The 16,941-nt window shown below is 34.1% G+C and overlaps 2 protein-coding genes across 2 annotated transcripts in view; both read right to left on the bottom strand.

Moving 5' to 3' along the window:
* Positions 1–5,114, bottom strand: part of LOC113058775 (WD repeat and FYVE domain-containing protein 1-like) — a 13,238-nt gene extending 8,124 nt beyond the window's left edge. Inside the window, exons 1-5 of the mRNA XM_026226977.1 lie at positions 4,919–5,114; positions 2,674–2,741; positions 2,383–2,456; positions 1,531–1,585; positions 1–58 (exon numbers count right to left, since the gene is read on the bottom strand). The exon at positions 1–58 is cut by the window's left edge and continues 93 nt beyond it. Of these exons, the coding sequence (XP_026082762.1) occupies positions 1–58; positions 1,531–1,585; positions 2,383–2,456; positions 2,674–2,741; positions 4,919–5,055 (392 nt within the window). The 5' untranslated portion in view covers positions 5,056–5,114. The remainder of the gene's footprint in view (positions 59–1,530; positions 1,586–2,382; positions 2,457–2,673; positions 2,742–4,918) is intronic.
* A 704-nt stretch (positions 5,115–5,818) lies between these two features.
* On the bottom strand, positions 5,819–15,946 carry LOC113058776 (glia-derived nexin-like). Its single transcript, XM_026226978.1, has 9 exons — positions 15,847–15,946; positions 12,552–12,824; positions 12,163–12,390; positions 11,095–11,292; positions 10,345–10,543; positions 8,857–8,954; positions 6,582–6,668; positions 6,378–6,461; positions 5,819–6,273 (listed from the first exon to the last, which is right to left on the bottom strand). The coding sequence occupies exons 2-9, from the start codon at positions 12,805–12,807 to the stop codon at positions 6,236–6,238; spliced, it is 1,188 nt and encodes a 395-aa protein (XP_026082763.1). The 5' UTR covers positions 12,808–12,824; positions 15,847–15,946; the 3' UTR covers positions 5,819–6,235.
* Positions 15,947–16,941: the final 995 nt, after the last annotated feature.

The following is a 16,941-nucleotide window of genomic DNA, read 5'->3' on the forward strand; positions in this document are numbered from 1 at the left end:
CTGATCAGCCACTGACTCTCCAGAGAGAAGATGAGGTCCGACACACGGTTCTGATGAGCTGCGCACACACACACACACACACACACACACACACACGATCAGGTTACAAAAGAACATACTGCATACTAGTTTTTCTTTTAAAAAGCATGTGAAACTTTATGCCATATGCATGATAAACAGTAGAGCGCTACACTGTTGTCACATGACCTCATTTGCATCAGGGTTACTGTCATTAATTATTTTAAACTATTCAAAAACATTTCTGTTTTGCCAACAAATTGAAATAGACTAAAGTTGAAGCACTAAAATACCCAACTGTAAATAAAACTGAACTACAGCTAAAACTTAAGCGAAAATAAATTACAACTAAATATTTAAAATGGTTACAATTTAAAATCAGGTCCCATTAGTTAACATCACTTAGTGAATTAACTAACAATGATTACCAATTTGAGGTAAAAATAAAAATACAACTGTACTGTTCATTGTTGGTTCATACTAGAACAGGTCAAATAAATAATATGAAAATAAACTATTTTAATTTTAATAATGTATTAGTAAATGCTAACATTAATATTAATTAAGATTAATTTTTTATAAGTATATATAGTTTGTGTTAACTAATGTAAACATATTCCAAAGTGTAACTAAAAACGGCAAAAACTATTAAAAATGACAAAAGCACAAAACAAAATTCCCATGAAGATATAAAAATAAAAGCAATTTTCAAAATTATTAATAAAAACTGTAAGAGTATAGAAATAACACTAAAATAAATGATTTGCATGCATGCTTATAAACAAATTCAGTTATTGAGCATTTCAATTAAGGATTTTTTTCACACTGGAAATAGAAGATCCAGTTGAGCACACTGCATTGTGGGATACAGTATGACACGAGCGTGCTCTGTTGAACGCACATTATGCAGATTAAGATTCAGCACACAAACACACACTTTTGTCCTCAAGCAGAGAGTTTTCTGCGTTGAGACGTTTGTGGAATGATGTCATTCTCTGATGATGTCACTGTGTGTGTTAACAGGGCAACAGTATAACTCTGTTATTTCAGAACGAAACAACATACCCCCGTGCAATCAACAATGATAAGTAATTCATACACATGAAGTAAACTGCAATATTTTACAGTTATAAGCCATAATTCAGTCTCTCTCTCTCAAACACACTTTCCTGGCATTGTCCGGTTTTTCCAGACACATTTTCCAGATCTGCTCTGACTCATCCACTCATAATCTTCATCTTGTGTGTGAGTGTGTGACCAGTGAGAGCTCACATTGGACTCTGAGCCCCAGGGCATGCTGGGAAAGAACAAATGATGATCGGGTGGGGCCAATGTAAGTAGAGTAGCATGTGTGTGTTTCTCTCTCAAGGAGAGAGAGAGAGAGAGAGAGTGCACATGTGTCATACAAACACACTTCTGCTGGAAGGGAAATCTTGCCCATCGTCTAAAGTGTGTGTTAGTACACTGATGGAAATGAGGCCTAGATCACTTCCAACAAGCCTCTGGTTTTACCTGGGTATGTTTTGACGTGGTTCATTTTGTTGAAGTCTTCTGAGATGAGGAACTCCTGTGAAAGACAGAAACAAAGACACAATTACAGAAAACTGACACGGTGATCCACTGATGGCCACAAACAAATTTCATCTTTTCATGAAACACAAAATGAGACGGTGTTCAGAGTGTCCCAAAAATGACAATAACTGAAAATATAACCATTTATGCACTATATTTAAGTCTCCTGAGTACTTTTATGTTGCTTTTTGTGTACAATGATTATAGACTGTTCAAAAGTTTAGAGTTTTTTTAAAGAAATAAATACTGTTATTAAGCAAGGATGCTTTACATTACTTTAAAAGAACTTTATATTCATCAAACAATAAAAAAAAAAAAAAAAGAATCCGTTTCAGAAATGTTTCTCTAGCAGCAAATCAGTATATCAAAATGATTTCTGAAGATCATGTGACACTGAAGACTGGAGGAATGATGCTGGAAATTCAGCTGCGCATCACAGGAATAAATTACATTTTACAATATATTCACATATAAAACACCAATTCTAAATCGTAAAATCTTTCTGTATTTTTCATTAAAAAATGCATGTAAAAAGAGCAGCGTGAACATTCTGCTAAGCATCTCATTTTGTTTCATTTTAAAGTTTAATGTACACACACATACATGTACATATATAGATAGATAGATAGATAGATAGATAGATAGATAGATAGATAGATAGATAGATAGATAGATAGATAGATATAAGCACAGCTGCATATGAAGCATATGAAGAGACAAGAGACAGAGAGACAAAACATTTGAGATTTGGAAAGACTTTGTCCCTCAGGGGGGTGACACAGTGACACTCACCACAACAGCCCCATTGTCCTGGCCTATGAAGATCCGCCTGCTCTCATGATGATATGACATACAGGAGCACGGAGCTGGACACAAACACAAAGACTTTCATTCAAATAATGCTCAAAAAACAAACAAAAAAATTGAATACCGCTTATAAAATATATATATATATATATATATATATATATATATATATATATATATATATATATATGTTCACTATGTCATTCACGTCAAACCTGGTCTCGCTATATTGGAGACGTAAAAGTTAGCGATTCTCATTGTTTGGGTGATACTCACAGGACACAGTGTGATAGATACTGGGCCAGTACTGTCCACTGTCCCGCTTCAGCCAAACTCGAATCGTCCTGAAAGAAACAAAAACAACGAGAAATACAACATGAGAATCTATCCAAATATATATATATATATATATATATATATATATATATATATATATATATATATATATATATATATGTGTGTGTGTATGTGTGTGTGTGTGTGTGTGTGTGTGTGTGTGTGTGTGTGTGTGTGTGTGTGTGTGTGTGTGTGTATATATATTTAATTTCAGTTCCAGATAAAATCTCAAGAATATCATATTTTGCAAAGTTTGTGCATCTGCTCTAATGTGGCAAACATTTAAAGGGATAGTTCACCCAAAAATGAAAATGTGATGTTTATCTGCTTTTCCCTCAGGACATCAAAGATGTAGGTGACTTGTTTCTTCAGAAGAACACAAACAGAGATTTTTAACTCAAAGCGTTGCAGTCTATCAGTCTTATAATGTAAGTGGATTGGATCACGGCTAAAATATATAAATATATAAATAAAATATAAATATATAAATTAAACCATGTGGCTTGTGACGATACAATGACGTGTAAAGACACAAAACGATCGGTCTTGAACGCACCCAGAAGATTTCTAACAGTTCGGATATTGCTTGAATCAGATGAAAAAACTATATAAATACTGTTCAGTTTCTTGCACAGACTGATCGTTTTGTGTCTTTACACGTCAGTGTATCATCACGAGCCACAGGGTTTAATGTGGATTGTTTGTGTATGTTTTTATTTTATTGTATATTTTAGCTGTGATTCCCACCCACTTGCATTATAAGACTGATAGACTGCAACGCTTTGAGTTAAAAATCTTGGTCTGTGTTCTACTTAAGAAACAATCACCTACATCTTTTATGTCCTGGGGGTAAAGCAGATAAACATCACACTTTCAGTTTTGGGTGAACTATTCCTTTAAGTAATCAGCACATATGCATTTCCAGTGGTTTAGTCTTGTCCAGACCTGTTTAAAAACGCCTCTGCTCCTGCCAAAACCAGACCGTTTATAAAGTAAACAACATTTAAATAACAAAAAAAAAAAATCACATGTCTAGAGTTAAACGGCTTAAACCCGCCTAAGGTGCTTTGCTGGACTTTTAAGTTGGTCTCCCAGCTATGTGAATGTCACATAACACCATTAAAAAGACCATTCAGCTAGTTTCAGTTACATTCCCAAGCAGGTTTCCTCATAAAAAACCATGCGAGCAACAAAGAACTGCTCCAGATAAAAATCTAAAAGACACAATATCTTAGTAAACAAGAAAATACATCCAGTTTACTATGACAACTACCTTTTATGCCAAAACATACCATAGTTACTACAGCTTCTGTAATACATGAAAATCTGTGAATGGAATCTCCTTCAAATACTGTACAATCAGACATTTGAAATGTATTTCAGATGATAACCTGGTTAATATCAAGCTACCACAACAATAACTACAATAATCCCTAATTGTAATAAATAATATATAGCTCTGATTGCACACGTGCATCACGGAAGTCTGCATTTACATTTGCTAGACGCCTATAGTTTCCTTTCAGATGTCAAATAGACGTTTAGAAGATGTCTTTAAGAGGTTTATGATGTAGAATGAATGTAAAGCAGACGTCTTACCTGGCATACCTGTGCTATTTGGGGAGCATTTTGGCCTGTTAACTTGCACAGGTATATCTGTTAGAGATCTGGAAAGCATCTGCGGTGTTCAAAAATCTGACAGACGTCTCCAAGACATCTTCTAAACGTCTATTTGAAATCTGATGTATTGCAGATGAGCAAACACTTAAAAAAAAAAATAAGACTTGATGACGTCATATAGACGCCTCTGCGATGTAACGTTATGTGTGCTAGTGTCAGGGAGCACGTGGTTTTCTACTTGACTACTGGAAATTATGATTAATACAGTAATTCACATTAATTCATGTTTACATCTTGAACCAAAAGAACAGTAACATCTGTCACATTCAAGTGCATCACTAAAAACAAACTCTAAGGATGCTGTTTTGGACGTGCACTCCATGTAAACATGGGAATCCTTTAGTACAATGGTGTGTGTATATAGTGTATCGATTAATAATGCAGGTTACTTAAGAAATAAACAGCCTAATTAATCAATCAAGCAAGCTAGCGTTGCTTTAAGTGTTCAGGGGGCGTTTATGGACATGGTGATGTTTTATCCAGCGGTTGTCCGGCGCGGCTGTACCTGTCCTCGCTGACCGTGATGACTCCATCCTCCTTCGGGATCAGCACCGCCGCGTTCACGCTGTCGCTGTGGCCCTCGATCTTGTTCAGCAGAACGGGTCTGGAGCTCTGGGGCCTGGAATGGATCTCCGCCGCCATTGCTGTTTTCCCCTTGATTCCTTGTACGCGACGACTCCTCCTCTCGAGTCAGCTGAGCGCTTCAACAACACAACAGCGCGAGTACCGTGACGCTCCGCGAGAACGCGCACGTAAAACAACAAAACAAAACAAAAACACTGCGAAAAGTCCGCGGTCTACTTCTGCGACCAAATTACTCTGTATATTTATAATATTGTGTAGAATAAATTCCATAATATTATATATTAATATTTGTCATATATATTATGTGTCTAGAATAATTATTAATAAGTATTCGTATTAATAGATCAAGGTCAAATCACTGTGCATTACGTGGATGTGGTTAATTTTTTTTTAAATATTATATTTAAATATATTTAAGTAGCCTATTAATATAACAAATTACAAATTCAATATAATATAAATTAATAAAACAAATAATATATTAAAAATATTTATGAACCTCTTTTGCATCCTATATAAATACAAACATACACACACGTGTGTTATTGGACATATAAATATACTAACATTAGTATAAATGTGTGTGTATACATATATAGATATATTTTTTTATTTGTTATGAATTTATTATATATTCATGAATCTTATCACTTTTAACTTTGAATTAGCATTGTAAAGATAATCTGCTATACAAGTAAACTTTCCTTACTAGTAGTATGTAGTAGTATATCAGTGTTTTATTTTTAAAGAAACATTTAATATGTAATCTTAATGTAATATAATTTTAATCAAGCATAAAAAATAAGACTACCAAAGCAACTACCTTGAATATTTTTTATTAAATAAACAACAAATGCTTTTTAGTTAGAACAAAAACAAAATAAGGTGAGTACCTTATTTAATACAATAGGACAATATATAATTAATGTGACAAAATAAACTGCTATTTTATTAAAGACAAAAAAAAGTTAAACAACAGATGTCTCAGCATTTAAGTTGCACACATTCTGTGAGAAAGTTTAGCACACATTTATAAAAATGTTCCTCAAGGATATAAAAATAACAAAGACCAAGTCAAAATGAGGGTAAAAGACGCTTGAGAAATTGAGTAAAGGACACGCAGTCCAAGACAAAAGTTTAATATATTCATCTGTGTGTGTGTGTCTGTGTGTGTGTGTGTGTGTGTGTGTGTGTGTGTGTGTGTCGACCACTGATCCAATCTCCTCGGTTCTCTAGCTCAAGGTTTGTTGATCTGGCCAGCAAACAAAATAGTTCCTAAGAAAAGAACGAGATCTAATTTAAGATTGCATTTCATACCAGAAACATTTTTATGTTACAGTTTCATAAACCAATAAAAACGTGTGTGTGTGTGTGTATACCTGTAGGATTGTGTCTGATGAGAAACAGGAACGGTCTGTCCACACTCACCAGTGGAGGAGAAGATCGGGCGTACAAGATCGCAGCTGAAATGAGAGTTTCACACACATGCTAGGATCACGAGCACAGATGAAGGGTCTTCTTGCTGGACGTCCAGTGAGTTTAATAACTTAAAACAGAGGATATGGTGTGACACAGTAACTTACTGGTGGCAACAGAGGCTCTGGTTCCATCCTCATTGACCTCTATTTTGGCTTTCTGAAGAGCTTTGGACACATAGACCGACTCTGAACCTGTTGCACACACACACAAATACAGAAGTCTTTGTATCTTCAGCACACAGATGCATGTGATTACACCAGACCGCCACACGGGGGCGACAGAACACTTCAGACTGCAAGAGCTGCAGGTTCGAGATAGTATTTCTGCTCGCTTCATCTCAAACACTATTGCATACATTGGTTGCAAAACCACTTCCTTCCTTCATCTAGCTGATGTGAATCTTACTTTATAGTGTTTTTGTCTCTGTGCTCTGGTACATTCTCATATTTGCTTCTATCGTTTTTTGTTTTCCCCCAAAGATGGTAATTCTTTTGTCCGTTTCTGATATTTTCAAGGTTGATTCACTCAAAACAACAAAAAATAAAATAAGTTTTGAGTGAATCACGAAAAAGATTATATCTCAATAGTGTGTTATTGTGCTGATATCTGACTACCATGGACAGCTGCAGTTTTTGATATTCATCATTCTGTGTGTTTTAAATTAATACGTTTAAATTGATTATTACCTTTTATAGGCATTTCTACCTTTAATAAAGCATTTTTTTTCTCTTGAGTCAAATTGTTACATTTAAATTAGTCAATTAGGGTAATTAGACATCTAGGCTGTTACCAAACAAATCAAACCAGTATCAACAAAACTAATTTTTGCAGAAGTTGCATCTGAAGTGGCATTTACACACTATTTAATTCAGCTCAGAGGGACATGGAGTGCTTTAACCTGCAGTTACAAATGTATATAAATGTTTTGATATTTTAATCATAAAACATTAAATACCGATGTTTGAAATTATAAAAAAAAATTTAAGATACTTTTAATGTGAAATTAAAGCCACCAGTAGGTGGCACTGTAAACAAGTGAGTCATTGCGATTGAACCGAATCATTTAAAAGGATGATTCATTCAGGAACGAATCATCGTCATGTTGCTAAGAGACACAAAACTGTTCTGTGGCGGTTTGGAATTATTTTTGGTTTTAGCGAAAGACAGCAAAAAACAGACAATTTTGTGTCTAAAGCGTGACTCTTTTAATATTAACTTATTGTTTATTGAACTGATGTATAAAATCAGTATCACATTTGAAATCATGCTTATTTAAAAAAAAAAAAAAAAAAAAAAAAGAATTTAACTAAATTTAACTTAGTGATTTTAACTAAATGAAATGATATAAGTTAATTTTCTGACCCCATATCTTGAATATTGTGATCTTTCTTAATGCATTTTAATAGACTGAATCATGCAGGGAAATAACACTCTCGAAATGCACACATGCACTGTTTAACCCATTAGACTTCATCACGTAATCTATGCGTGCATTTCGTAGGTGTTTTGTTTGGTTTTTGCAACATATATAAGGCACAGTAGCCCCACAAGACAACATCATAAATCCATAGAAGTATTGTTCCACAACTCCACCAACATTTCCTACGTTGCAAAAAAAAAAAAAAAAAAAAGTATGAATCCCAACGGCATCCTACATCAAGCAGATCGGGGCAATATCGTGTACCCTGTCCTGGGCTTAGGTCATAACTATGAGATACAAAGATACTTGTCAAAACATCGAAATTATGATTGAAAAAAATCCAAATTATGAGAAAAGAATCTGTCAAAAATTTGAATCTTTGACAGATTAAGATTTGACAGTTTAAGTATGTTATAATTTTGATGTTACAATCCCATAATTAGGGCATAATTTAATCTTTATGTCATAATTATAATTTATTTCTGCCTTTGCTAAACGAATCCAGCTTTTCTAAAGAACAAAAGCCCAGGTTTAAGAATGTTAAGGGCTTTAAATCCTGTCAAAGTGCTAGGTCTGTCTTCATTTACTCATTCAAAACCCTTTGTGTCACCATTGAATTTCTAACAAACACGTGCTTGAGTAAGTGATTTCAGGGTGAGCTAAGATATTTCTTTATAGTTATAAATGAAAAGGCACAGTAATTCACTGCTCGCTGCATTTCAGGTTAAAGTTTGAGCATGAAATATGGTAATACAGCGCAGACTTTGAGGAGAGTTATCTCTTCAAAGATCGTCTCTGGATGGTGAGCACTGCACTTTCACACTCCACTGAGAGACATGAATCATGCAACTCAAGTTCACAGTCAACAGCCAATGATATCACTCGGTCAAATACAAAAATAGGCGCATCAAATGAATTCATGAAGAAAGTGCTGCGTCTGACTGACAGCTGTCACTCACTCAGGTGTCTGAAATCAGCTTTGTTCTGACTGAAGATGTCTTTGATTCCCATCGCTGTGAGAGGACCCTCCAAATCTACCTCCTCCTCAGCTGTGAATCTACTCGAAGAAGAGGAGACAGGCAGAACCCATGAGGCCACAAAGTATCTCAGACTCAGTAGAGATCATAACAGTGTGGTGTTGTTAACTAATTGTGTTATTGTTAACTGAAATTAACACTAAATCTATTACAAATCTTAAACCATTTTTGGCCATTAAAATACAGATAAAATATAGATATTAGATAAAAAGACAACAGACTCATACAGTCATAATTATAAGATTATCTCATAATAATATAAAAACTAAAAAGTATATGATACCGAGTCATAATTATAAGATTCTCAAAATTATGACAAAATTAAAATTATGAGATACAGAGTCATAATTATAAGATTATCTCATAATTATGTTAAAAAATCAGTTATGAGATACTGAGTCATACTTATGAGATTCTCAAAATTATGACCAAAAAAAAAAAATTATGAGATAGGGAGTCATAATTATAAGATTATCGCATAATAATATAAAAAGTCGAAATTATGAGATACTGAGTCATAATTATAAGATTCTCAAAATTATGTTAAAAAAATCAAAATTATGAGATACTGAGTCATAATTATAAGACTATCTGATAATTACGTAAAAAAAAAATCAAAATTATGAGATACTGAGTCATAATTATAAGATTATCTGATAATTATGTAAAAAAAATCAAAATGAGATACTGAGTCATAATTATAAGATTCTCAAAATTGACCAAAAAAAAAAAAAATGATGACATAGAGAGTCATAATTATATGATCATCTCATAATAACATAAAAAGTCGAAATTATGACATGTCAAAATTATAAGGTTATCTCACAAAAATATAAAAAGTTAAAATTATGAGCTACAAGAGTCATTATGACTTAAAAATTCCAAATGATTATATATTCCAAGTCAAAAATTATAATCACATTTTTTCAAAATCACATTTATTTCATACTGAGTAATATGGAGTCATAATTCTGAGATACAAAAATCACTGAAATAGTCAAAATGATTGAATAATAATTAATAATTATGATATAGAAAAAAATTATGACGTACTAAATCATAATAAGACAAAAAGTCATATTTATGACATAGTCCTGATTATGAGATAAAAATCTATTTTATCAAAAATTTGATCACATATATGACAAAAATGTGATTATTTTTATCTTATTATGACTTTGAGTCTCATAAATTCATAAGTCTCATAAATTTGGAAAATTGACTTTTTATTCAATTACAAATATGGTCATTATTAATATTGATTAAATATGAATAAATACTATAAAAATGTATAAATTCTATATTCATTTATTCTTTATATTCATTTAAAAACAACACTGCATCACACAAAAGATGCTGACTGCTTTAGAGGTGAATATTAAAGGATAACATTGAGAACAGAGATCTCACTTCGGCATCAGCAGGCGCATCCTCCTCTGGCCCAGCATTTTAGTCCAGTTTAGGACGGTCGCTGTAGAGATGTGCGGTAAAATAGCTGACAGGGGCTTGGCCTTTTCTGACGGCAACGCAATAAACATGCTCATGCTGTTGCCATGATAAGGCAGCTCGATCACTGCATACTTCACACCTTGTGGAGTGCTTGCTTGACCTGAAGAGAGAATGAAAACAAGAGTAACACAGCACACTTAACTGTTAAATATTAGTTGTACGCACCTACATTTCAGCATATGTGCTTATATGAATGTTCCTGAAAAACCAATAGCATGTGTGTACTGATCATATCCCAGTCACCCCAGTGAACTTTAGAAACACGGTCCTCTCGTACGGTCTATAAAAACTTTATTCTGCTCGTAAAGTGCTTATATCACAACTAGTAAAACAGCAGACGTTTATTGGTGTTTTCATGGATTAAATCCTTCTGACAATGGCTAGACACTCTTGGCGTTTGCATTAGAGGTCAATTAATTCACATTTTACACCATTTCATTCCCATCTGCTGCGTTACGAGGAACTGTAAAGTTAAAATACTCAATTGTTCCCAGCGATTTAAAAAGTGAACACGTTTTTATTGCATCGCCGTCTCTGGAAAACAGTTCCACGCATAGCCAGACAATGGCACGAATCATGTGGGACGGGGAAATCTTTTATTAATCAACCATATTGAATGTGTGAGTGTAATATCTGATGCAGCCGTCTCACCTATGTTAAAGACAGAGAGCTGGGACATCATGGGGACCTTGTATGTGTTCCCGTCTCCTGCAGTGAAGCTTCTGGGTTTGGTGTTCTGGGCTTGGAAGCGCGACTTCCAGAGGCCTTTGAAGTAAATGGAATTCACAGCCACCAACCGAGTCAAAGCCGGATCAAACATACCTGCATTGACCAGACTGGGAATCTGACCTGATGAAGAACAAACAGAGCAGAATAAATATCATATATATTTATATAATATTAATATTAGAATTAATTAGCAATTCATACAAATATAGAGTGCTAAATAGGGCTTTTTCAACAAGCTATCATTGAAAGGACAACATCAAGATATCAAACGAAATATTATTTTGTCAGATGTTTTCTATTTTGTGTTCATTTAGTATGAGATTGCCATTTTCGGGACATGAAAATAAAGCTTAAACCCTGATTTCAGTTTTTTTTTTTTTTCAAGAAAGGAAGATTGCTGATTTTCAGTGATTTGCTGATTTTCCAATAAATTAAAGAAAATTGTTAAATGTTTATTTTTTGTATATTTATATTTCATATATATATATATATATATATATATATGATTAATAATTACAAAGTTATAATAATTATTATTATTATAATAATTCATTCTTAAAAAAAAGAAAAGAAAAAGAAACCAATACATTAATATACTGGAAATAAGTGTTGTTTGTAGTTACTGATAAACTTCTATTCCCTATAAGTTAAAGAAATTGTTTTTGTTTCTTATAATCAATTGGGAAATGTTAAGATTAACCTTTTTTTTATTATTATTTACCACTAAAGCCGCTAATTTATTACCACTAATTTACTGCTTCTAATGCTTTGAAAAAAAAAAGAAAAACGGGAAACTACCATGAAAATGTATTTCTATAAATATTTATATATATATATATAAATATATACAACATATTTAACATAAAAAGCTTATTCTGAGATAGATATGAAATTTGAAGATATACAGTATTGTAAAAATATTTTTTTAATGAATCCAGGCTAGAGGTGAGGGTTTCAGATGCAGGGGTCAGAGGTTAAAGCGAGGTGTACCTTTAGTGCTGTTCTTCACCCATGTATTGATGGTTTCTGCAGCCTTCTCTGGGTCGCTGTAGTCAATGGCGTGACTCTCACACATCAAGTTCTCTCTGATGGCTGTCAGGAAGTCTTCTTTCATGATGAAGTCCTTATTGGGGAACAGTGCATTGGCGATCGTCACAACATCGGCATTGGATTTGGTCATCAGGGCCTTATGCAACTTCCGCAACAACTTATATGTACCTGAGAGCAGAATCAACACGTGAAATGAGTTTCAAGATGTCAAGATCTACAGGGTTGAGATTCCAAGGTTTTGTCATTAGCCACCAATGATCCTCAACATTCCATTCTGGCTTGAGTTATAATGCTAAAGGGAAGCAAATGAAACCAGTGCAAACACTCACCGGTCTTCTTGTATTTGAGGCCCGTGAGTAGCTGGCGGCGAGTGTTTCCGTGAGCCCCCGGGAGCAGCATGCCCAGGACAGAGGCCACGCCGTGAGGAGACATGACCACATTCTCCTGCGGTTTGTCCTGGACCACTCGCAAAAACACCTGCAGGCCGAGATCAGAGCCTCGCTCTCCGTAAGACGAGGACTGAGAGGCCCAAACACTCAAAGAACAAACCGCCAGCAACACGCACACGTGTAACGCCACAAACATGATGAGAGACGGCTCACCTGAAGAACAGAGAGAAACGGGGTGATGAAGGAGATGCTCAGAAAACTCCATCAGCTTCATACTTTGCATTGCTTAGATATTAAAACAAAAGTTCCAACCCTGCTTGAAAGATAAAACTGTCTTATTGTTCACAATTCATCAGTGTACGTTAAAAATTCTTTATTGTTTTTCATCAAAATCAAATAAACAAAAGTTAAATACCTCTGCGTCTCTGAAATTACATTTAGTAATAAAAAAAGTGTCTAGACAGACGACGGATGGATGGATAATTTACTTGATCTAATCGGTATTCTCCAAAGCACAGTGATTTTCTGGGACACAGACTCTTTTTTTTTTTCTTGAGTAAAGAACGGCTCCAAGAAACACACTTTTCCTCAATCCTCTGGGCTCTTGGAACTGTGCACACCACACTCCTGAGCTATTCTGTTTCTCGTCACACAGCCCTGCGGCTCAGGAATTTATTTGATTAAGGATAGAGTGTGTGTGTGTGTGTGTGTGTGGTGTGTGTGTGTGTGTGTGTGTGTGTGTGTGTGTGTGTGTGTGTGTGAACCTACTGAACCTCCTACAAATTTGCACCCAGAAATACAAAAACCTGAGCAAATCTCCCAAAGACTTCTTTTGGAGAGATACTCAAATGACCAAAAAATGTAAAGATAAATAAAGATAATTTTATTTAATTGTACAAATGAGAAAAAAAATAGGTTTAGGTAATTATGGAGCCCATTTCCAATATGTAATAATAATAATAATAATTGTGACTTTTTATCTCATAATTGTCTAACCAGATAAAAAAAATATATATATTTTTTTTTGCTTCCATTGTGAAATAAAATGAAAAGAGACTGACAACTTTTCTCCCACAATTCTGACTTTTTTAAACTCTATGCAATGTCCCCATTTAGAGAGCTAGGACAGTCCCTTGCGGAAAATCTCTTGTGATTATTTAATGGTGTACTTAAGAAACCAACAGAAAATGTGTCTGCTTAAAATAGATCAAAATTACTCCGTAATATCATATCACTCGACTGACAGGCTGTCGTGATAAATCATTCATTAGTGCATTTCACAGCTATAAGTGTTTAGCATAATTATCGGTCCTGATAAATATTATGACCATTTACAGTACAATAAAACATATTAGACACACAATCCTTCATAAACCTTCAAAACAGAACTGATTTAGTCTCAGGTTTGTTTTAAAACGTGTATGTGTTAAGAACGATTTGCTAATGTTCTCATTAAGTAATGAAAACATTATTTCTGAATGTTCTCTGAACGTTCAAAACACAGTTCTTTTTTTTAAACGTTTTGTTTGGTTACGCAAAAATTCCATTTCGAACATTCTGTGAACGTTACTTTTAAATGTTCTCTAAACATTCCGAAACAAGTTGTAACATTTAAAAAAACCTTAGTAGAATGTCCAGCTAAACATTAAAAAAAAAGGTTCCATGAACGACATATAAATAATGTTTTTCTGGCTAACATTTTGACAACATTAATTAAAGACCAGATACTTTGAACAATCGTTCTATTAACGTTAATAAAACTTTGAGAGAAGCTTGCCAGAACGTTCTGAGAACATTCACTATTAGTCAGTGAAACAGGAGCCGGTTGCATGAACTGCATGGTCATCTTTTTTTTCTTCAAGACTGGTCATAACCTTGTAAAGTCACATAAAACGGTAAATTGGTCTAATTTGAATCCAAAAAGACTGATTACCATTTGCTGACTGCTACCTGGTCAAACTAGTTCTCAAGAAGCAGTTTTAACCAGTGTTGGGAGGGCTACAGAGAGCAAGTTACCCTATTTAAAAATGTAATAAGTAGTGAAACTATTTCATTTACTTCATTTTGTTTTCAAGTGTTAATAATTTCAAAACATTTAAAGCAGGCATGGGTTGACTTTACAGTAGTGCTCAAACACTTTCTTCTTTTCTTGAACTAAGATTAGCATATTTAATTTTAAAGCACAGCTGCCACAAAATCAGACTTTAGCACCTCTTTTTGCTCTGAGGTTAAATATAGATTTTAAATCATAAGATATAGTTTAATACAGTAGTTACAGAAACCCAAAATAGGAAACAAAAAAGTTCAAATCAAATAAACACTTGTCCTATTCTGTGTCCTAAACTCTTGAAACATTGGTTAAAATTTGTGTGAGACCATATTCAGATGTCACTCCCATTGATCGTTAACAATTAAATTACACTTTTCTTTCTCAGTACAGATTTCAGTTATATTTATTTTGTAATTAAATGTAAGCAATTCTCGTTACACTCATATGTGTATACTAAAGTCTATCGCTTTAATGAAAGTCCTAAGAACAGATCTAAACACCTAATTTGGCTCCAGTTCAACCCTGATTCGTAAGCCACGATGCATAAATATTATTGCGTGAACTGAGTCTTACATCTCCTTGAGTCATCTTACTTTTACATAAAGATGTTACATATACGAGATCCTTCACTGAGTCTAATATTAGGACACCACGAGATAAAAATGTATGATTTCGTCTGGTTGAAGTTTGGTCAGACTTAGTTTTAAGAGGGTAATAACATATTTAGTACTCTTAAGGGTTTATGCATCTGCCCCTGAGAGTCTGTTTTGACTGTTGGTCTTTAATTAATAGTATAACTTATCTGATTCTGGTCTAATGTTAGTCTTTATGACAGTTGTACCAGGCGAGTGTTTTCTGTCAACCTGACATGGAGTAAAGGTCGTTGTTTTCGTGGTAAACCAGCTTCAGTTAACTGTTCGTTTATTTATAGCTCATTATAACGCGTCATAAAAGGGGCGGGGTCTGGAACTGAAAGATCAACGACTCGAAAACATTAAACAATTATCCTCCGCGTCCTCCTACTGTGTTTTTATTAATGCATGAATCCTTAGAGCTTAAATAAAAACACCAGACAACAAAACACCAAGGAATTTCAACAGCTGTGACAAATGCCTTATGTATTACGTGCAAAACAACGTGGACAGATTATGAGGTGAAAAATAAGATGCAATATGCTTCACTGACCTGAACAAGCACCTCTGATTCTTCAGCTACGCAGATGGAGAACGCGTGTCTTCCGCAAGCGTCCGTGTTAGTGCTGTGCCTCCGTTTATTTCTCTCGCTTTCTTGCGCCGGGCTCCGCCTTCTCATGAATATGAATTACTCTTCCGCTCAAGACTTCTAAATGTTAAAATCTCCGACGTCATTTGATTGCCCCCAACCACTGTTCGAACGTTCCGTTACGTAATTAATATTCATAAGTCAAAACATTCGCTGTAGTAGAATTCCAGGAAAGACGCACAAAAACACACCTCAAGAGTAAGTTTGATTAAACACTCATGTATGTAAACAAGAAATGACACACAGGCGGAAGAATAGGATGATTAGTGCGGCAGATTATATGTTTTTCACAAATCAATAAAACGTTGGGCACAAGTGTTGTGCAACTGGAATCTAGAGACGTGACTAAAGTAGGTTTTTGCACACGTACCATAGTGACACTTGAAGCGTTCAGCTGAATACATTAGTAAATGATTATATATTATTTTAGAGGGTTTTTGGCACATAATATCTTGTAATATTTTGGGATATCATTGCCTACATAAAATATTGCAATCATACAGTAGCTCATGGTACCTTCGCAGTATGATTTTTGTAAGGTATGGATAGTTCTTTTCTATAAAACACCACTGGGTCATTTCTCTCATAAACGAAATGAACAAATTAATTATATCGTGTTGGAAACAAGTTAATTGCGACTTTTTGTCTTACAATTCTACATTTCTGTATGACAGTTTCAGAGAATAAAGTTAGAATTTCAAGTTACTGATAGAACTGTGAGATATAAACTAGATCTAAACACTGAAATGCAAAATCTAAACTAAGAATTGCTAGAAAATAATTTACAATATTTAAATAAAATTGTGAGATGTAGACTCAAAATTGCCAGAAATAAGTCAGAATTGTGAGTTATATTTCTCGCAATTCTGAGTTTCTTTTTTTTTTTCAGCAATTCTGAGAAAATAAGTTAGAATTGCAAGATATAAATTCAGAATTGTGATAAAATCTCTGTTGCAAGATATAAACAATTCTGATAAAAAAAATGTAATTAGAATTGCA

The sequence above is a fragment of the Carassius auratus genome, chromosome 40, assembly GCF_003368295.1.
Source record: "Carassius auratus strain Wakin chromosome 40, ASM336829v1, whole genome shotgun sequence".
NCBI classification, from domain to species: Eukaryota; Metazoa; Chordata; class Actinopteri; order Cypriniformes; family Cyprinidae; genus Carassius; species Carassius auratus.

Coding starts and splice junctions, on each gene's coding strand:
- LOC113058776 (XM_026226978.1), bottom strand. CDS start 12,807: ATGTTTGTGGCGTTACACGTGTGCGTGTTGCTGGCGGTTTGTTCTTTG. Junction 6,669..8,856: donor AGCTGATTTCAGACACCTGA/GTGAGTGACAGC, acceptor TGTGTGCAACAG/GTTCAGAGTCGGTCTATGTG. Junction 6,462..6,581: donor CAGAGCCTCTGTTGCCACCA/GTAAGTTACTGT, acceptor CTCTCATTTCAG/CTGCGATCTTGTACGCCCGA.